Source organism: Gavia stellata, chromosome Z, assembly GCF_030936135.1.
Source record: "Gavia stellata isolate bGavSte3 chromosome Z, bGavSte3.hap2, whole genome shotgun sequence".
NCBI lineage: Eukaryota > Metazoa > Chordata > Aves > Gaviiformes > Gaviidae > Gavia > Gavia stellata.
Genome location: NC_082637.1, coordinates 10,361,865 through 10,381,472, shown reverse-complemented (window position 1 = coordinate 10,381,472; position 19,608 = coordinate 10,361,865). Strand labels below are relative to the sequence as shown.

General features: G+C 44.5%; 1 protein-coding gene across 1 annotated transcript in view; it reads right to left on the bottom strand.

Annotated features, from left to right (window-relative positions):
- Positions 1-5,398: 5,398 nt before the first annotated feature.
- Positions 5,399-19,608, bottom strand: part of UBAP1 (ubiquitin associated protein 1) — a 38,545-nt gene continuing 24,335 nt past the window's right edge. Inside the window, exons 3-8 of the mRNA XM_059833633.1 lie at positions 17,647-17,771; positions 14,223-15,152; positions 10,287-10,322; positions 9,629-9,826; positions 8,032-8,133; positions 5,399-6,607 (exon numbers count right to left, since the gene is read on the bottom strand). Of these exons, the coding sequence (XP_059689616.1) occupies positions 6,467-6,607; positions 8,032-8,133; positions 9,629-9,826; positions 10,287-10,322; positions 14,223-15,152; positions 17,647-17,771 (1,532 nt within the window). The 3' untranslated portion in view covers positions 5,399-6,466. The remainder of the gene's footprint in view (positions 6,608-8,031; positions 8,134-9,628; positions 9,827-10,286; positions 10,323-14,222; positions 15,153-17,646; positions 17,772-19,608) is intronic.

Sequence of the window (19,608 nt, the reverse complement as noted above, 5' to 3'; positions counted from 1 at the left end):
ACCTGCCTTGCTTACACATGCACAAGAACAGCTACGGAAACAGCCAGCCAGTGTTTTGCCACACATGGTGCTGCAGAGTGTGGGTGGGTAGGGGATAGCTTTTGGTTTGATGTTTGTGATTAGTGTGTATTTTAGATAAGGATGGAGAGATTTCAGAGTAAATGAGATGACTAATTGGCACCACAAGCTTTTGTATTTCCTTAATAGCAGTAAGCCGTGTTCTTAAGAATAACAATTCAGCAGCCTTTAAATATCTCACCAAGCAGCAGGCAGTCCTGTCCACAGTATTCCTAACAGCTTGTCACATGTTGAAGGCACTTCTGTGTTGCCAAGAAAATGAGGGGGAAAAAAAAAAGACTTTGAAGCCAGACACAGGTCAGAACAGAAATGCTCAAAAGCTATCCAGAAAAGTGTTTGCAAACAGGAGCCAGGAGTGAGAGAGAAGCCACTGTTTGTTAAGTACGCTAACGTAATGAGACCAAAAGTAAATGGAAGTCAAGGCAGGACAAGAAGTGCTGTTGCTTTCAGAAGAAAGAAGGCTATTTTCACATTCGTGCTTTGCTTGGGACTAACACTCCAGAGCTCCTGAAAGAGGTGGCTTAAGTCATGGTAACAAGTGGTTTAGTAGGGATTTTGTACCAAAGGTTCATCTAGCGTATTAATAAGCACTGCTGCCAACGGTGAGAAGCCAACAGCTTACTCACTACAAACAATGGCTGATCTCTCCACTGTGGCACAGCTGTAGAGTGCTCATTGTCCAGGTTGGCAAAACTGATTTTTCACATTAAAGAGGGTCTGGTTAGAGGCAGTGGGATTTCAGAACCTGCTGACAGTGCTGTTATGTGAAGTTGGTATTTGAATCGAGAACTACAGAATGATCAGCTGGAGCCCTACAAAAGCTCTGCTGCTGCATGCATCACATCTGAACCACAAAATAAGTCCACTTGCTGAAGCCACAAGTGACCTTGAAACATGCTTAGCTGACAACATGCTGTGTGAGCGCTCTCATTCCAAAATTAGGGCTGTTGCAGCACATTTGGCCATCTCAGTGTCTCCTCAGTAATGCCTGTAGTAGCTCAATCAAAGCCTGCTCAGTAGCCAGAAATGCCAAGGGTAAGGGAACACTGCTGTCTGACCAGCTGTGAATTTTACTGCCTGCTTCTACAGCTACCCCAAGGAGCCCAGGTCTGGCCGAGCAGCAATACAGTAATCACAGTGACACTCAGTTATTTGGATTGCATATTTGGTGCAAACACTCCCGGGAATGTCACACAGCATAGCCCCAAGGAACAGAAATGCAAGGGGAGGACTCATAACAGAAGAAGAAAGCCCTACATCAGTGCCCTGACTGTTGGGAGGTTTTTTTTTTAGCAGTGGTTAGTCTCCATCTTGCAATTGGATTACTCTGTGGAGCAGAGAGCAGAGTCCCTCCAGAGTCTGAGTTAATGGCTCTCAAGATGGTTCCTGTGTCCGGGTTCCAGGCCAGCAGCAAGTCACACCTGAACCCAGGTCCCCAACCCCCTTTTCAGAAGCCTTCTTTGCCCATAGGAACGAGTCTTCCAGGAGCAAGACTCTTAGTGTCAGGGGTATTCTGGTATTTGTGCACAGCGCAACGCAGGGGTGCTTGAGAGCTATAAAGCAATGGGACGCTCAGCATTTTGTTAAAACCACAGAGGGAAGAGCAGGCATTAAACCGAGCTCCCCTCTAAGACAAGCAATTCTTAGAAAGCCTCCCTCCACCTCCTGGGGCCAAGGAGGGCTTTCCCAGGGGGAGAACACATGGCAGCTGGGTAGTCCTTGTACCTTTTAAAAGCATAAATGGATGTGAGCACTTACAGTAGTTCCCCCAGCACTTTCTCAGCAAGCATACAGAAAACAGGGCTACTGGGGAGCTGCTGAGGAGTTTTGCAACTTCGTTTGGAGCCGAGGAAAAGCTGGGGCTGTAGGATGTGTGCACAGGCCGCAGGAAAATGAGATGCCCAGCCAGCAAGTGCTGGGGAGGAAAACTTCCCCTCCACCTACTCTGACATTTGGGAGAGGAGTAGTGGTTGATTGTACTTTCAGGCTTTTTAAAGAGCAGCTCAGCAAAGTATGTTCACAGGCATTTTCAGTCTCTTACCCAAGCTGGCCCTCTCTAAAGCAACCACTCGCACTGCCACGTCCTAACCTCAGTATTTTCAGAGGTAGTTGTAACAAGACAGATGAGTGACTAAAAATTTCCATGAGCAGAGAAGATGGGAGTTAAGTCAGCTACCATATTTCAGCCACCTGTGAATCCTGTCCAGTCCACTGTGAAAAAGGCAAGTCTGCTTGGGAGATCTGAGCCCCAGTGCAAGTTCCCAGAACTATTTGGTCCCTGAAGAAATGTCCAGGAACACTGAGAAACAACAAATAAATAAAACACCACCACAAAAGCAGTTTTCCAAGGTCTGATAATCTTTTTTAAACTGGAGCCATCCAGCCAATCCACAAGACTGTATCTCATTAAATGTAGGACTTTATTACCAGTCTGTTCTCAGAATTTTATTTTCCCTACTGAATATGAGATTTGACTAAAAAAAAAAAAAATAAAGCAGCCCTGGCTGTGAAAATCCACCCATCCTTGGCAATAACAGGACTACAGACATGCTTGAATTGCTGCACACCAAGGAGATACCAAAACTGGGCTCCTCGTACGCAACAGAAACTACCACCGCTACTGTTTTTGACAATGTTTTTCTCTCCGCTCCTACATTATTACCTAGATGCTGCTTGAATTCTTGTGTGAAAGTGTGCTAAATGAGCATTTTAAAAGTGTCATCCCCTTCCTGCTGTTCGATACTGCACTGACACCTGATACGAATAGTTTTCATTTCAACTTGAGGAACGTATGTGGAAGTGTTTGTCATTACAGCAGTCTAAGAGATTAAGAGAGCCTGGCCACGTACAATCAAATACAGAACTAAAATGGGTTCACTTTTGTATTCAGGTGTAACAAAGACTATTAATGCTCATGGCAGATGCTTGATATTTTATTTGAGTAATTGACATTATTTAAAATAAAATTCAATTTACTATAGAACTCCAGTAAAATTTGTTTTAAAGTAAATGTGATCAAAACACCCATTAGTTTGATTGCAAAAGCTTAACTGGGGCTGGGAATCGGTATGAGATCCCCTTTTCACCTGGCCTGCTGACACAGCTGGTGTTTCAGAAGCTGTACCCCAGCCACGCGCGGCTGACCTGAACAGCCTGCGGCAGCAGCAGAACGACCCTTGCACCAGGTTTTGCTGCACTGCCAGCAGAAGCCATCAGTCTCCCCAGCACAGAGAGCTGCCCAGCCACACACCGTGCAGAAAAGCTGCTGGCGCAGGCTCTGGGGTCAGCGACCCACGCTGCCCAGGGGTGCTCTGGCAGAGCCAAGCCACTGCAGGAGCCACAAGGCTAGCTGAAGAAAGCCTCGGGGCACGCTGCAGCCCTGGGGCACAGGGGCATCTGCAGCTCCCGCTGCCTGACAGACCGTAGGATCCCAGGAAGAAGTCACCCTCAAAACAAGGCAGCGACCACAGCAGCACCTCTCATCCCACCAGGTCTCCAGCCATGTGCAGGCAGAGTGGAAGCCCTCGGCTGCTCAGTGGGTGACTTGACAGCTCTTCAGTGTCAGAGCCCTTAACAGGCTGCTGCTGTCCAGGAACCCATCAGGAGGTCTCTGGCTCAAAGCACAACTGCCAGTTTTCGCTCTGCCTCTACACTTCTTATCACAAACCTTTCCACCAAGGCACCCAGACCTCAGTATCTGGCAGCAGCTAGCACAAGGCGGCAGAACCTCTGACAAAGTTAAAGCAGTGCCAAGTGCCAGGTACATAATCAGGTACACAAATCAATCTGATCTGAGAACCTGAGGAAAAGCCCTAAGGTCTCAAGTGTGACCAGGGATGCAGTCATCTTCTCAGCAGCTAGCAGCAGGTCAGAGCCCAGCCTCACACCAGCCATCAGCAGGACCTCCTCATGTCCGGGCTGAGCTTTGTTCATAATTTGACAGGAGAGAATGACAGCACCAGAGTAACTAGTGATGCATGGTACCCAGAACAACATTCAAGTCTCATCACATTGTGTCACTTGCAACACATTTCTTCAGAAGTGCCTCTCCCCTAAGCCACCAGGTCAATCCCCTCACTCTGTTGTCTTCCCTTCTGTGAGAAGCCGCCCCAGAAACACATTTCCAGCCCTCAGCCACCAAGTGATGTAAATCCACAAACCTCACTGCCAAAGCAAGAGCCACATCACCAGGGAAGACACAGTCAGGTACGTCTCTTTGGAAGGAGACCACCAGCTTCACAGGTATCGCTTCCTAACTTCACCCCTCTGCTCTCACCTTTACAACAGTCTCCATAAGCAGAGTGGTTACTGTAGTGGGGTTAAGCACCACCCCCCACAAGGGGACTGTGAAAAAACTTAACACACAAAGACGATTTTATGCGGAGGTTTCGTTTAAATAGTTGTTTCTTTGCTGGCAAGACTTCTTGCCCCTTCAAGACTGTCTAGTACCAGACAGGCACTGTTTTGGGTACTAATTCTGAGAAAACTGAAACAAGCAACACAACCGAATGCTCTCAGCAGTGACAGTAAAGCAGTTTGTTTCCCAGCTTTTCTGATTAATCAGGAACCCCATTTCCTTGTTTCAGGCTGTCACATTTCTCACCCAGGAAGGAAAGCTGGGCCACTGCTTTACCTGCACCCACAGAGGCAGCAGCTGCTGACTCATCAGATGCTGAATGTCCTTCTTAGACAAGTCTTAATTTCAGCCCCACCACTACAAGCTAGCGAAGCTCAATGCTACGGGATACGACACAAGGCAATCTGCCCTGGTCCTACTCATCAATGATCCCCACATCTCCTAGATACCTGCCAGCTACATCTTACCTCATCATCATTTTGTTCTAAGTAAAGGTATGTAATTAACATAGTTGAGCACCTCACAGATAATTCCAGGAGTTAACACTAGACTCAAATTAGATGTTTTGGTGACATAAAGTTAACAACAGAATGGACACAAATGCCATCTCCTTCAGGGTCCTGATGAGCTAAAATATCCTACTGTAAAACCTAAACTAAGGCAACAAGCTGAGTTGTTTTCCCCTCCCGAAGTCCGATGCTCCCAGCTCCATGCTCTAACATGAGTTTGGATCCCTAGGCCTGAGTTTTGCAACAGAACAGAAGTAAGCCACAGAAAAAAGCAGCACATTCCACCACTGCAGCCACCTGCCTGGAGACCGCTGGCCGTTCTGCCCAACACAGTGTTCATGTGTGCCTACAGGAACAGGCAGCACCTGGGCAAGCAGGATCCAGCACATTCTTCATCTGCTGAAGCCAAAGAGCATGAGAGATGGGAACCATGACACTGGGAGTTGTATTTGAGGGTTTTATTAGTTGTTCTTCTGCAGAATCAAAATATTTAGCAAATTACTTTAAAGATTCCTCAAGACTGCTGATATTTTATGTCTTTAGAACTTGAACAATGTACAACATAATACTTTGAACTATCAAAACCAACCCAAAACCTGATTTCTAGTACTAGATGTTATTATGTAGTTCTATAGCAGTGTGAAAAATTGAACTAATGCAGTGAGTATATTTGTTTTAAAGAAAGTGCTCAAAAGAAACCTCCTGCATCACACTGAGTATTATTTAAAACAAAAAGATAACTGATATCCTAGCAGGGCATTGTCTTAAATATCCTACAAGCCTGGGGGATTAAGAATACTGAGCCCCAGCTCTCTGCCTTCAGGTTCAAGAACCAACACAAGTTGCAGGTCCAGGTAGAGTTCACAGCTTACCTGTTTCAAGAGAACTTACACACCACTCGGCATTGGACACTCATGTCTGGCAGAAGTGTTGGATGCATGGGTTAAAAAAAAAAAACACAAGAGGAACAGCTTCTCTCTTTATGCATAGCGACAGTTTCTGAACCAGTGTTTTACTAAGTTACAGGCTAACTTTCAACCAAAAAATAAAACTCCATTGCACTAAAGGTCAAATTTAACCAGTTAATCTGGACTGTGACACAGTCAAGTAATTCAGTACAAGCAGACACCATGAAAGCAGCTTCAAAGAACCAAAGCATCCTAGTTTCATAACCAACTTAGTATTCTTCTGTCCAACTCCAGTGCAACAGTGAGGGGGGAAAACCACTCCCGTCTCTACTTATGTACAATTCCAGTAGAGGCTGGGCAGTCTAAACTCTCCGTGGCCAAGCTGGAAAAAGGAAACTTAGGAAAGGACACTTTAAAAATTTAATTTAAGAAAGAAAGTTGGCTCTCAGTGGAAAGAGGAATGCTGGAGTGATGCACGCGGGCGGGCTTGCTCAGTCACTCTCCCATGTATGCGAAAAGCTGGACTCCTTCCTGCCGAGAGCAAGTCACACTGGATGTGAAGGTGGCGGGGCTGGTCCTGCTCCGTTGCACGCCAAGAATCCAGGAACGTGTTTTCAGCTGGCTCCTGCACGGGCCATTAGATCTTCCAAAGCGTTGTGTTGGTCGTTGTTATGTAATAGTAAGACCTCCTTAATGTCTTTTAGTTCAAAGCCCATTTCTTTAAACTGACTCATTAGTTGGAGAAGTTCTGTGATCTGAAAGACACAGACAGTCCATTATTTGCAAAAGAAAAGAGGATCAGTGCTTAGTGGAGGTTTAGCACAGAGCCTAGCTTCAGCAACTGAACACCCCACAGGGTGGATTCCTCCTCCCCAAATACAGCCCGTTCCAGCTCCATTTGGAGAAAGTCCACTCACACCAGAGCCCGCAGAGCTCCGAGTGCAGCAGCCCATGGGGCCTCACCTTCAGTCCCCTGTGTCTGCAGTCCTGCGTTTGCAAAATCCTCTTCAGCAAGGGCACCAAAGCTCAGTCTGTGGGGGGTGTCTCTCTCCCAGGAGGAAATTTATCAGCCTGGCCCAATTTGGGCTCCCCAAAATGCTGATTAACAGCACCCTGCTCCCCCCATCCAGCAGCTCCTGCTGCATCTGAATTTTTTTAAAGTTACTTTGACTTTGGGAACAGTACAGTAGCCCTTGCTATCAATTGGCTTCTCAGATCTAGGACAAACTTGGTGGACTAGGACAAATCCTGTTGGACACGCTGTGTACGATACTACCAACGTCAACCACAAATCTTCCCTGAGCTTTGAAAAAATAAAGTGACAAGAAGGGAATCAGCTGATCAGACTTCCATGAACCCTCTGCCATTTACAGTGCCTCTGCTCCACTCCAGCAGAAAGAAAAAAACAAAAACAAGCAAGCAGGTTGAAATGGGCAATCAAGAGATCAGCCATTTCCAATTTGGGGGTTAAGCCAGTAGGAAATGTGTTTCCTGAACTCAGTCACTTCTCCCATCTTCACACTGTTGTTCCTCTGTTTGCAAGCTCATCACTAAGTCCAAGAAAGGCATATATATGTCTGGGGGTGTCGGGTTGCACCTCTAAAGATTTCATATAATAACTTAGCACACAACAGGCTGGCAGACCTGCTGTCCTCTGCCCCGGCTACCCAGCTCCTGTCTCTGTACCTTTGGTGCTGGTAAAGCAGCCAGCCAATGAATCAGACCCCAAAAAACATGTTTTCCAGCTTCTTCCAGAATGAGCCCTAACCCAATTTGCTGAGCAGCCAGGCAGATGCGTTTCTAGAAGGGAGAACATTCATGGCCGGGGCAGGCTGGCAGGGTTTGAAAGATAATTTGCTGCTTCTGGAATTAACTGTCTCTGTACCAAGCACCTCGCTCACAAGAGAAGTCCGGGTTCAAAACATTACAACCAGAATAAGCAGGGTCTTGAAAAAAAGTGAGAGTAACAAAACAATGCAGAAGAATTCTAACGCTTTAACACGTATTCTAATGTTTTAACACATTTTCACTTTATCATCGCAAGGATGTCCTTTGGCAATCAGTTTTGGAAAGAAGGCAGAATTACCATGAAAGCCAGAACTACATCAGCCAGAGGAACTGCGCTGGAATTCCCCATCATGGCACATTGTCTCTATTTCTCAGCACATTGTGTCCTCACCTTCTCCTCTGAACACTGGTGCATTTCCAAAGCTGCTTCGACAAGAAGTGGATCGAAGCCCTTCTCACAAAGCTGTCCATGTGCAAACAGGTAATCCAAAACCTGTGGGGAATGAAGAAAAAGAAACTAAATTTGCAGAGTGGCATTCGCAGCATGCAGTTGAATGCCATCTCTGTACGCATAGAGGGGCTGAGCACAACTCTACCCCAGGATTCACCAGGGACTGAGATAAAGTCCTTCCCAGTGGAGCCGAGATGCAAGTTTATGCAAGAGCTTGTTCAGAGAAAAATAAATGAGCCCTTCTGTGCTCCTATGCTCTCCCACCAGCTCTGAACGTCATCTTCCACTCTACTCAAAGCAGTCTCAGAAGCCTATCTTTAGCCTTCTATGCCTGATCACTGAGCCGAAGGCAGAAGTTTAACTGTGTTTTTTATACTACAAGTTTTTAAAATGAAACTGTAGGCCCAGCAGTCAAGATGTGTCAGCTTTTAGCTTCCTCTCAGACAGCCACAAGAGTTGATGCAATCTGAAAACAGTCAGCCTTTTAAGATCAACTCAGCATACTGGTGAGTGAGCTGCAAATCCCAACTCACATGCCCAGAAACTGCTGCCAAATTTCTTATCTGTCCTCAGCTTTGGGAGGTACAGGGAAAGATCAGATAGGTAACGCTAGGAAGGCGAAAGAACGCAGCCTGCAAATACAGCAGGATTTAAAACCGCCCTAAGGGAATTTTTTTTCTATTTCATACTACAGTTCACCCCAGCGCACAGCTTTAAACCGCTCTCGATGTGCAGGTAGTGGGCAAGCAGATCAGCTCCACAAGCAGAAGTCACTGGGACACTCCTCCTCCCCAGGCACAGTCCTGCCAGGCGATGCTCTGCGCAGCGCACAGCCTGCCTTTTGTCAGCACGGAAAGTTTGGCCACGCTCTCCCTGCTTTAAAATGTTTGTTTGAAGCGGATCCAAGACCCAGAGCCACACTTCACCCTGCAGTGCTTTATGCTCTGTGACCTGGTTTTAGCAAGCGTTTGAGGCAGCACAGGAGGCAGGAAGCACCACAACCAGATCGCACAAAAGAAAGGCGGTCAGCGGTGCCTTGCAAGAGCCATTCAGGGCTGTCTTAGGACTGCAGGGGCCAATTTCTCTACAAGGAGAGACATCAGCATCATAACCCCTTGTGCTCAGAACAAGGGAAGATGGCTGCTTTTATGTCACACAGCACTAAGCGTGGCGTAGAGCCACACTAAGCTTCCTTCGGATGGTTTTGTGGCTCCTGGGAAGACCCAGTACCTCTCCCAGCTTCACGTGGAGCTAAGGGCCCATCCCAAGCTCAGCGCGAATCCAACTCAGCACCCACAGGTGTGGCTGACTCAAGCAGCCTCTCATCAGAAACATGCACAGACACTCTTTTCTTCGGTTTTGGGAGCCTTTACTGCCAGGTGACATCATCTCTAGAGGTTAGTATCGCAGCAGCTACAGGCTGCAACCCCCTGTTAGAATAAAAATATTCCCCCCATCCATTTTGCAAACATGAGGTTGTTTCTCAGCAGAATCAGCATCCAATCAAGGGTTTCTTTCCCACTGCACAAGCTTTTACCTGGTCTATGTTCTGTCCCTTCTTCTTCATGGCTTTCAGGACGTTCTCAGGCGAGTACCCCATGTTGACGACCGTCTCTACACACTGTCTCTCACTAGCAGAGAGGGCCTGCTGCAGTTCAGGAGCGGGGCCACCCAACCGCTTTGTGCAGCTGGTGTTATTGGGCACTTTAGACACTGGGAAATTTTGGTGCATTACCTAAAGGGGAAAACCCAGAGGCTGAGGCGATGGTCATCTTCTGCATCCCCATATCTCATTTCTGGCTAGTGCACAACCAGGATACCCCATGTAATTAATCCGAGAGGCTTTCTAGACTGCCCTTGGGAAGTTACTCACTGTTAGGATGAAACCAAGCAGTGTGCATAGTCTTGACTCCCACCATACTCTTTTTACCCTCAAAACAACAATCAACATCCCAGATTCTTTGCAATATACCCTCTCCTACCAGTAGAACCAAAACCTTTCAATACCCAACCTTTACAACAGTGAAGGTCCTCACGATACAGCCAAACCCTGTACCTCAGAGGAGGCACGGAGATTGCTTCCCTCACCCCAAATTTACTCATCACCTAAGATTTTTTGTACTCAAAGGAACACTACTTCTGGAGATTTTCAGAAATACGATCCAGCGCAAGAACACAGGTATTTGGGAACTTACCACAGGGATTTCTGTTTCCTTGTAGTCTGCATGTACCTGTCGGACAACACACAAATAAGATGACTGTAAACATTATGCACTAGTGAGCAGAATTTGCTACAGCTGAAGGAGAAGGGTTTTATGGGAGAGATCTGGGAATAAATCTACCATACTAGGGAGACTTGAGGTCCAATCAGGCTTCCAGATGTGAGATCCAAACATTACACAATTGCATGTAGTTATAAAATAGCCATCACAAGGATCGTTTCTTCTTTCAGCACTCACAAATGGATTATGCTCTAAGAAGGATGTGTCCCCCCTCATAATAATGGTAAGGTTGTTTGTTCTGTCACTGTAACAGCAATGTGTTCATACAGCTCAGTGTAACACACTGGCTCCTGTTCAGCTCCTGACCCAGTGCTATGCAGCCTGAATGACAGTGATAACTTTGAAGTCACTGCCTAGAGACTTCCCTTGACTTCTTGACCATGAGAAGGAGGAAGAGAAACACATATCCATTTTCCACTCTCAAAGCACTGCCTTTCATTCACCATATATGAGCAATGTGGCACACTGGCTAAAGAGAGGATGTGATTTTTCTACCAACACCCAATGCTTGGCCTCATCCCCAGTATGCCAACAAGGCCAGGTAACATTCCCTGCTGTACACCTGCTCCGTTTCTGCAGAACCAGGCTGCCAGAGGGCAGAATCAACCCACGGCTTTATACTACTTTGCCCAAGATATTAGCAGTGCAAAGGCAGAACTTTGCCCCACCAAATCTGCACATTTCAGTTCATCCATGTAGAAGTCTTCTTACATTTTAAATAGAATTAGAACAGACTGCACGAAATCACTGTGGACCAAGAGTCTCAGGTTTTTTTGCATTTCTTGATACTTATTATGCCAACATAGATTGCTTGAAAGCTTGTCCACTTCTTTCAGAAAGGCCTTCTTTGGGCCCAAACTAAACAACAAAAAACTCATAGAAAAACAGTTTTGAGAAAAATCTATTAGGCTTTTGACAAATTCCACTTATTTGCTAAAGAAAAACCCAAGCCACCACCAAGGAGGTTTTGTTCTGCATTTCTGACCATTTTCATCTCCAGGGTAACAATTTATCTTCTAGGAGACAAAGCCTGAGAAAACGTGTTTAGTCAGATGGACTGGTTTACTTAAGAACCTCTCCTCATGGTGCTAGAGGGCTTCAAAGCTCTTCACACACACCCTCTCCAGGCACTTTTGCCAGAGCAAAAAGCATTAGAATGTGGGATACACTGAAATGGGGGTCTGGAGCAGCCCTGAAATCAGCTGGTTATCAAATTGAAGGATGATGCTTTGTTATTGACACTGTAGCCAGGAAAACCAAAACTGCTTCTGACACCAGAGATTCAGGAGTCTGGGAAAACCAACTCCTCCTCTTCAATCTACCTGAGCTCGACAACCTGTACTCGTGGTCAGTGACTTCCAGCAGATGAGGGAAACACCTAAAGGAATTGCAGAGGACAAAGCCAAGACTGGTCACTCAGCAGCCAGGCTCCCTTACATCTCAAACTTGCATTTCAGTGCCTTTCAAGAAGCAGACATGCAGTGCTTTCAGTATGTGCTTGCACACTGAAATGTCTTACACTGAAAGTAAGACTGCATGTCTTACTTCCAGGGACTTCATACAGAGGCTGGGAGACCCGCCTGCAGCTGGTGTGCCCACACACATCATGCTACTGCAGCGGTATAGATTCTGAATGGTCCACCCAGAGTGCCCCATCCTCCTGTAACCAGAGATTTCTCTAAATGAAATCCATCACACTAGTCAGGTCTCTGACCAGCTTTGTTTAATTCCAACCTGTTGTCTTCACTAGTCGTTTCTCCCTCTGCCAATGCTGCAAAAAGCAAACCAGTGAGCTTCAAAAAAAGAGGAGAAGGGACCACCCATGACAGAATCAGTGCAGCCTCAGAGAAATCACAGGTTTACTTCCATCCAAAAAATCCTAGATCCAATTCACTGGTAAAGCATAACCTCCAGTGGTAACTCCAAATCCAGAGTTACAATTTCTAGTCTTGTGAGAAAAAACAGTCATACATAAAAATCACTGTGGAATACACTGGGACGTATAATTGTCCCGAGGCTTTCTAAAAAGGACAGGCTTGTTCTTGTGTAACCTTGCAGAAAAGGGACGCACGACCCTTCTTCTCCCAGCCACAGGGATGACTATGACTTCCTTCTATCATTTTCATACTCCGAGGATTTTTGTTACATTTACTTCTGTTGCATTTACTTCAATTTCTTGCAGCTCAGCTGTCATTTTCCAGCCACTAGGACTGTATTGTGGAAGCATGAAACAAGTATAGTCTGAAGTCTTGGAATTTAAACAGAAGGAACTCGTTCTGTCAGCATACCTATTTCTTGGTTTGCTATTTCCAAAGTAGAAATAGTTTCAAGTGAAGATCTTTATTACTTCTCCTAGTAAGTCTATTCTTTTTGTTTGTTTCTTTCCTTACAGCATTCTGGAAAATACACCTTCCCTCTTGGTCAGTATAGAGGTTTGAATAGTTAGAGTGAAAATTTGGCCATCTGAATGCCCATCTATCTAGTTGTAAGTGAACTCTCATGTTAATCCCTAGAGATGTGTCATCTGTCATACTTCAAGGTTTCACCTCTGAGCTACATACGATCATACAATCGCCTTTCAAACCTGTGATCCGTAGCAGCGAGCAATTGCTCAGCACATTGCTGCTTCTGCCAAAGTTTACTGTATTAAATTTCTTCTAGTGATCAATAAACAACTGTTCTGCTGTGCTCTGATGAACACACTAGTTGCCAGAATACTGTATTTTTGCAATTAATAGCGCATTTGCCTAAGCCTGAAAAGAGGTGAAGGAACAATATGAGAGAAGCAGTGTCACTTCAGAGCACACAGTGTCACACAAAAACCTACAGTATGCTAGTAAGACCACAGAACCACTGAAGCACCACTTATATTGGACAGAAGAAACCAGATTATTTTAGAGCCAGCTAGAGGATTTGACTATACAGCTTTCACTAGGCTGCATGAGTACTGGTGTCCTGATCTTAGGTTCTTTGGAAAAAAGCCCACAAGCTTACTCAAATCTCTGCTCTTATTCACAAAGAGTCAAAGACAACAGCTAGAGTGAAGTTAAGTGTCCCCAAAGTAATTTTAGAACTTGCTACAAGTTTGAGGAAACAAAGCGTCAACCTCCTGTCTCAGAGCCGTACGGCAACCAACTAATGTTGGCGATCTGAGATGATCTTCAGGACTGGTTTTGGTATCCACCAAGCAATGCTTTCACCCTCCTTCACAAGGAAAAGCATAAATACCAGATTTCGGACCACCATCATTTTCTTCCTTTTCAAGATTAGATTTTAAAAAGGATCTCAGGAAGAAAATTTAAAATAAAAGACATTATTTCACTGCAGGTCAACTGCAAGCACTTTTTTCTTTCCTGAATGACACAGCACATCTGTGTTTTTAATCTATTATTGCTTCTATTCCTTGAAAAGCCTGCATTTTGCATTATTTTCCGCAAATAAGCAAGCAAGCCAAGGAACAAATCTAGAAGAGATTTAACTCAAAACCTAATAACACTTCAGAATCTGATATAACTCAGTTGGATATGACAAAAAGCAGGACTGTACAAAGAAGATATCTTCTACAAACAACAAGAGCCGAAAAGCTGAAAGAAACAAAAATAATCACCAGAATTGGTCTAAAAATACCAGATTTTCAGGAAAACCTGCAGAGTAATAATTTGAGGTTCAGAACTTCCACCATGAAGACCTGTTGGATTGATCAATTTGTCATGTAAATTAAGAGCATCTACACATCGATCCCATTAAATGAAACTAAAACCAAAGCCACAGGACATTTTGGAAGCAACATTTGCCTCTGCACCTCCACATCTCCCCAGCAACCCCAAATCTAATCCGCTGCAAGTTTACCATAGTCGCTGTGCTTTGAGATGATTCTTCTTCTGTACAAACTGTCGACACAGCCAGGGAAGGCAGCCTGGATGAAGAGGATAATGTTGATGTCTCCATACCACTGTCCTCATTTAGAGCGGAAAGACCAACCATATGGTGTCCATTCAGTTCACTAGGTTTACTCTGAGCACGGGTCTGCAAAGAGCTGAGCAAAGTGCCATTGCGGAGACAGGAGGTGCTGTGGAAAGTGCTTGTGAGCTTTGACGATTTTTGATCACTCTCATCGGAGTCAAGTTTAGGAAAGGATAGGGATTTGATATTGCTCACTGAAGTGATAGGGGACAGGGACACTTTGGAAGACAAGGACATCTTTTCACAGTTTCCCAACTGCGGTAAAGTGATAAAGCCATTGGGTTTGTGTAGGGGCTTGAAGTCCAACGTGGCCCTTTCTATGGATGCCAGAACTTCCTCATCTTGCAACATGGACTCAGATCCTCCTTTGGGCAAAGTATTATCTAACAGCTGGGCAACAATTGGCCCAGTAGTACCAACATGAATTTCAAGAATATTTTTTAATTCCTCCTTATCATTGATAGTTTTTAATTCCAGTTTGTCAAATGGGTCTTCTTCACATTCAAAATCAGCTGGGTTGAAGTCTGCTTTTGGATGAGGTGGACTGAGAACCTTTTGCTTCACAGCACTGCTGTTGGCTGGCGTGGGAGTCAGAATATTATTATGCTGCAGGCTAGCGAGGATGGGGTTAATGGGAGGAGGCATGGCCTCAGGGCAAGGTCCCTCTGAGAACCCCATTTTGCTGCTGTCCTCTGGAGCTGCTTTTGAGTTTGCTAGCGCTTCTTCTGCCTTGCGTTCAGCTTCTCTCTGGGCAGCTTGAATTTTTTTGATATCTTCAGCCCACTCGATTGTTTTCTTTTCCAGTGAGAAGTCATACTGACGGGGGGTGAAGGGGAAGGAGAAGAGAAAAAAAGATAATTTATAAGGATCATAGCTGCTACTTCTAACAGCAACATAAGTAACAGAGTAAGAGCTACATGAATTACCATGTATGGGCATCATTTTTTTCCCAGCATCTCTTGTAACCTACAGACTGGCAAAGCTAGAAGACACCAGAAGTACTTCTTTTCGCCTCTAGCAGCAAAACCTGTCTGTAGTCTGGATGAGAAAAATCTTATTTTGCCTCCTTCCTACATTTAGTTTTGCTTTGGAGGTATTGATCATCCCAAGATCAGTTTCACAGCCCTCCCACCCCGTCCCCCCAAGACAACGGATGTAGCAAGGGGAAGTCTAATGCGTTACTAAATGGACTATCATATCCAGATCTGGCACCACTGAACTACCCCCTGTCCACAAGTTCCACAAGTCATTCAAGACTACGGCAGAGTATTTTTGCATCTGAAAGCCAATATGGTATTACTTAGTTCCCCCTACAAGATTCCTAAGGGACTGGATATTAGAGTTCTACACTCAGTAGTTTAAGAGATATTGGTATTCTTACCCCAGTGCTAATGGCTCACCAGCCAAAGGAGATATACTGGCTACACCAATGATAGCAGTAGTAGATTTTGCTGCAGCTACGGGCATGACAGTATCCCACAAGCTTTCCTCATTTAACATAAGCTCCTTCAGGGCCAGGTTAGCACAGGAAGGTATTTGTAAGCTCTCACTACCAGTTTACTGGCTACTGTAGTGGCTTGGTTGAGAGGACAAAATACTGAACAGACTAAATCTACTTAAAGCTGTAATATCTTATGAAGAACAAACAGCCTCAAATGCTCTTTAAATAACCACAAAATGTTCAAAGAACACAGCCTACAAGCTAAGTCCAGGGTGCAACCTACCTGTGACTCACAAGAAGTCATATCTTTGCCACGTTAATGGTACGTAGCCAAACAGGAGCGCTCTTGCCATGGGACTGCTAGGTCATACAAATTCCTAGCTCTAAAGAGCAACAAGCCAGCAAGGCTTGCTAGGTCTCTACTGGGCTTTTCTGGGACTTGCAATGTGTTGCATCATATCCCATCCCATAGTGGGGCTCCAGTGAGATCCTGGAGACCTGTTGTCTCAACTGTATTAACAGTTTTCCCTTCCCTTACCTCCAAGACTCCAAAAGGTGTGATATACAATTTATCAGCAAGGTGACCAGAAGTGCTGGGCACTACTCATAACACATTCTTTGCTATCTGAGCAGAGCTATCCTAGTTCTGTGTGTGTATGTATATGGTCACATATGGCCAAAATTGACTTTTATTTCTATTTAAAAAATGGTATTTATATAAAAAAAAAAATATATGGCTTTGGTCAATTTTGCTTCCCTGACCTTTTTTTTTTTTTTTAACAGCTCTCACTACAGCTGTAAAAAAGTCAAACTACACTGCAAGATGCATAGTCTACATAGTCATATCATATTATGCAAGGTGTTGCAATCCAATCGGGCATGCTATACTTGAGCCTCAGCTTGGCAGGAAAATGGAGACAGAGCACAATGAAGCCAGCAATAGGACATTAAAGTCTCCTTTAGCTCTCCCACAGCAGCTTAACTGGGTGGAAATATGTGTATAAGGACAATCAGGTAATTATTTAATGGTTATAATGAAAAGCCATGATGTAGGGGTATACACAGAGCAGGGAAATAAACCCGCAATAAAGCAGAACGATCTACAGCAATCTGTCACAGCTGAAGTGAAAACAATCATCAATTTGGACTGATCAAGGAAAATCATGGATCCAAATGAGAAAACATAGTTCAATTAGATTTCCTGTATCACAACCTGCATTTGGAGATTAGATTTTCAACAGTTACGCTAAAGCAATTGATTTTATGCTACCAAGAGTTTATGGTAACAGAGACATGCTCCTCAAAGACGTGGAAGCCATGCGTACCAAGCTGTAACCTGTTTGCCCTACAGCTGGAAAAGAATTCCCTCTCAGCACTGCACAGAAAACAAAAACTGGAAATTTACTTCTTCATCCCACTATTGTCAGAACCCCTAAGATACAGTCATAGAAACACTTGTTACCCTCAAACAAGATTCTGCAGGTATGCCGTAGCATGGGTGTATCAGTTCTTACCATTTTTCCTCTTAAAAATGCTACTCTAATTTAGTCAGGGTAACATTTAGACCTGTAACTATTACACAAAAGCATTGTGCTCTTTTGAAGTAGATACACTAAAAGAAATGCTATTAGGCTTTTTAAAGTGATAAGAAGTAGAAACCTTTTGCATGGCCTATCATATTTTTATCTTTCTATACATCGTAACAGATCTTCTGCAACTACTGCCTGGCATATGAAATGACACTACAGGACCGACAAGACTAACATTTGAACACGTGTGCAAACTGTGACTACTTGCAATTCACAGCACCAGATGCTGGGGGCCAGGCGTGAGGGGGAAGAGAGCGGAAAGGCAAAACACATCACTCACCTGGGCTTCTCTGACGAGCTGAGAAGAATCAGGCAGGCAGAAACCAATGGGTAATCCAACCTTCGCTGGGGTTTTGAATTTGTCTCCTATCTTAAATGGGACATCATCAAGATAACTGAAAGGCCCTAAGATCAAAAGCAGAAACTGTATTAAAAAAAAAGTATGAGTTTAATGCATTCAATTAAGACTCACATTTCTGTATTTGGGAGCTGTTTCATCCCTGCTGCCCCAACTACACCAGGTGACTCAATACAAAGGAAGTTGCTTGACTGGAAACTCATTGAATCTAGACTTCATTCATTGCCTCAGTTTTGGGGTTTTTTTTTTTTTGTTTTGTTTTTAAAGTTTAGTCCATAACTATTAAAAAAACCCCAAATCCACAACATAACAATCCAAAAACTGAACAGATTTTGAAGTTAATATACCCAACATCCTCGCTTCCCTTGTGACAAGACTATGCCTACACAACTGGAAGATGAAGCTCTCCTGAGCACTGTATTTTGTTATGTCTCTATAAGATCCATCATTTTTTGTCATATTCAAAACAGGCTTTAAAATGACCCGGCTTTAGAGCAGCTAAGATAAACTAAAATCCAGGTTTTGGCATACAAGTAGGAAGTAACATTTGGACAGAAATCGTCACAAGGGCAAAGTGGCCCAAAGCCTAGACACTCCACTTTAACCAAAACACAGTGAAATAGCTCAAGACTATTTAGCATAGCATTCTGATTTTTGAAATAAGGCAACCTAACTTAATCAGCTGTCTCATTTGTGACCACTCCAGTGAGAGGCCTCAGACTTATTTCCTGGTCCTCCATCTGTCCTTTATATCCATCACTTACATGTGGTATTTAAAAAGTGGTTTAGGACAAAATTCTTCAGGCATCCTGTAAACTCATGAGGCAGAATCACTTAGAGCTCAACCACCTCCAAGAAGCCAGACTATAGGTTTGTTTTCCTTGAGCTGCTGTGAACAAGTAAAGCCCACAATATAAATTGCACTGTTTCTCAATTAACTGAAAAGGGTCTCTTGGATCACTGGTCTAAGCTTTTGGAATTACAGGCAAGATTCCTGGCTGCGTATAACAATCTGAAGTGTTCCTCTAGCACTCATTTGTAACTTCGAGTGTTGCAGAGCCAAAAAGACTTCAGTGGCAGTATCTAAGACGGTGTTCAGTGACTAACCTCTTGCTCAGTGAGGTGTGACTTGCCATTTTTATCTGACCCATTTTCATACTCAGATGACAGTTTTAAGTACTGTTTGTGTTCCTTCACTGTTGATTCATCTACAACAAAGCAGCCACAGACTCCAAAGGACAAGCAGCTTTTGAAAACAGGAACATCCTGTTAATTTGGAGTTAAACGTTTATGTGCTGTCATCACTTGAGCTCTCGTACTATGCACCACACTGGCTGGTCCCAGAGTCCTGTTAGGACACAGGTGGTGTTTCCTCCAGCTTTGAAACCACCAGGCTGAGTAACCTACATCCCACCTGCACCACCAGGACAAAAAAATGCTCCAGGCAGGATGTAATACTATTTTCACTGATCCTTACTGAGAAGCACACATTCAAGCATTACACAGCACAGCATCCAGACGGCACCTCACTGGCCACCACCACCACTATTTGCAACACGGCATCCAAATTGTATTTGAGCTGGCAATTTGAGAACCTGGGTATGCCAAAGTGTTTGCTTATGCAGAAATAACAATTCTGGCAGCCTTTGCACTGAGAGTGGTAAATCGTGGCCGGGTCAGAGACAACCAGATCTCCTGACTGCTCAGAGGCCAGTGTGACTGTTGCTACTACACCCTGCTTAGTCCCACTGGCACGAGTCCTGCTCTAAGCAGGATGATCCCAGTGAAGCAGGATTACCTCTCTGCACCGATCTCACAGCCCAAATTGCCCAGTGTGCAAATACTTGTCTTATTAGACCTATTGACACAGTAAGTGGTAGACAC